Source organism: Eimeria mitis, genomic scaffold, assembly GCF_000499745.2.
Source record: "Eimeria mitis Houghton genomic scaffold, Emh_scaff2060, whole genome shotgun sequence".
Classification (NCBI taxonomy): Eukaryota; Apicomplexa; class Conoidasida; order Eucoccidiorida; family Eimeriidae; genus Eimeria; species Eimeria mitis.
The window spans coordinates 7,804-9,400 of NW_013570384.1; the positions used below are offsets into that span (position 1 = coordinate 7,804).

Here is a 1,597-nt window from a genome sequence, read left to right on the forward strand (position 1 = left end):
GAGGAGGGTACACATGGAGAGAGTTTTCGGCTGCTGTTTGTATTCCGAGAAAACCCTTACTTTAAACCCTTAATATTAAAGAAAGAATATATTTTATTTTATGGGGAGGGGGGGAGAGGAGCTGAGCTGGCGAGGACCGAAGGGACGAAGATAGAATGGAGAGAAGATAAAGATATAACAAAAAAAACAATAATAAGGAGACAAAGAANGAAGGGACGAAGATAGAATGGAGAGAAGATAAAGATATAACAAAAAAAACAATAATAAGGAGACAAAGAAATAAAAAAACAAAACAAACCAGAACCGTCACGGAGACTGTTGATGCTAATTCTTTTTTTAATTTATTCGCTGATCATGAAATTCCTTCGGAAGATAAATTACAACAAATGGATGAAAAAGAAGTAAACCCTAAACCCTAAAAAACCCTAAACCCTTAAAATCCTAAACCCTTGAAACACTTTTAACTCTAAACCCTTATTACTATAAACCCTTGCTAAACTGAAATACCATCCGATGATAAATTACAACAAATGGATGAAAAAGAAGGAAACCCTAAGCCCTAAACCCTAGAAAACCCTAGAAAACCCTAAACCCTAGAAAACCCTAGAAAACCCTAAACCCTTGAAACACTTTTAACTCTAAACCCTCATAGCTGTACCCTAAACCCTTACTAAAGTGAAATACCATCGGAATATAAATTACAACAAATGGAAGAAAAAGAAGTAAACCCTAAACCCTCAAAACCCTAAACCCTAGAAAACCCTAAACCCTTAAAATCCTAAACCCTTGAAACCCTAAACCCTTAGAACCCTTAAAACCCTCATACTAAAATGAAATTCCGTCGGATGATAAATTGCAGCAAATGGATGAAAAAGAAGTAATATATAACACAAACTAGGGTTTACTAGGGTTTAGGGTTTAGGGTTTAGGGTTTGGGGTGTATGCGCAGGTGGAAGAGCTGCAGATGGTTGTGGAGGCGGACTATGATATCGGCATAACAATTAGGGTTAGCCACAAACCCTAAACCCTAAACCCTAGAAGACAGTACTAATACTTAAACCCTAAACCCTCATCCGCAAACCCTAAACCCTAAACCCTAAACCACTGTTTCTGTTCAGGATAAGATAATTCCGAGAGCTGTTGATTGGTATCTAGGGCAGGTTGACGATGACTCAGACTTCGATGACTATGATGCTAACGATGAAGACTTGTGAGGGTTTAGGGTTTGTGAGGGTTTAGGGTTTGTGAGGGTTTAGGGTTTGTGAGGGTTTAGGGTTTGTGGGGGCAGCGATAGAGAAGAAAGCCTGGCGAGGATAATTTTAGGGTTTAGGGTTTACGAGTGCAGCAACAGCACCAAAAAAAGCCGATGAGCAAGGGTTTAGGGTTTAGAGTTTAGGGTTTGTACAGGGGGGGGGGAAAATCTAGGGTTTAGGGTTTAGGGTTTAGGGTTTAGGGTTTGTGGTTGCAGCGATGGCAGCGAGGATAGCGACGAAGAAGAAGACTCATCAGATGACGAACCGCCCCGCTCACACAAAGGTGCGGAGAAGGTATCGAGACACCTGAGGGTTTAGGGTTTAGGGTTTAGGGTTTAGGGTTT

General features: G+C 40.5%; 1 protein-coding gene across 1 annotated transcript in view; it reads left to right on the forward strand.

The window, feature by feature from the left end:
* The window catches only part of EMH_0048090 (nucleosome assembly protein, putative), a gene marked incomplete at both ends in the record, with an annotated part of 3,396 nt that extends 1,825 nt beyond the window's left edge, over positions 1-1,571 (forward strand). The window contains 3 exons of the mRNA XM_013496364.1: positions 950-1,006; positions 1,119-1,210; positions 1,469-1,571. Coding sequence (XP_013351818.1) covers positions 950-1,006; positions 1,119-1,210; positions 1,469-1,571 — 252 coding nt within the window. The remainder of the gene's footprint in view (positions 1-949; positions 1,007-1,118; positions 1,211-1,468) is intronic.
* Between the last annotated feature and the right edge of the window lie 26 nt (positions 1,572-1,597).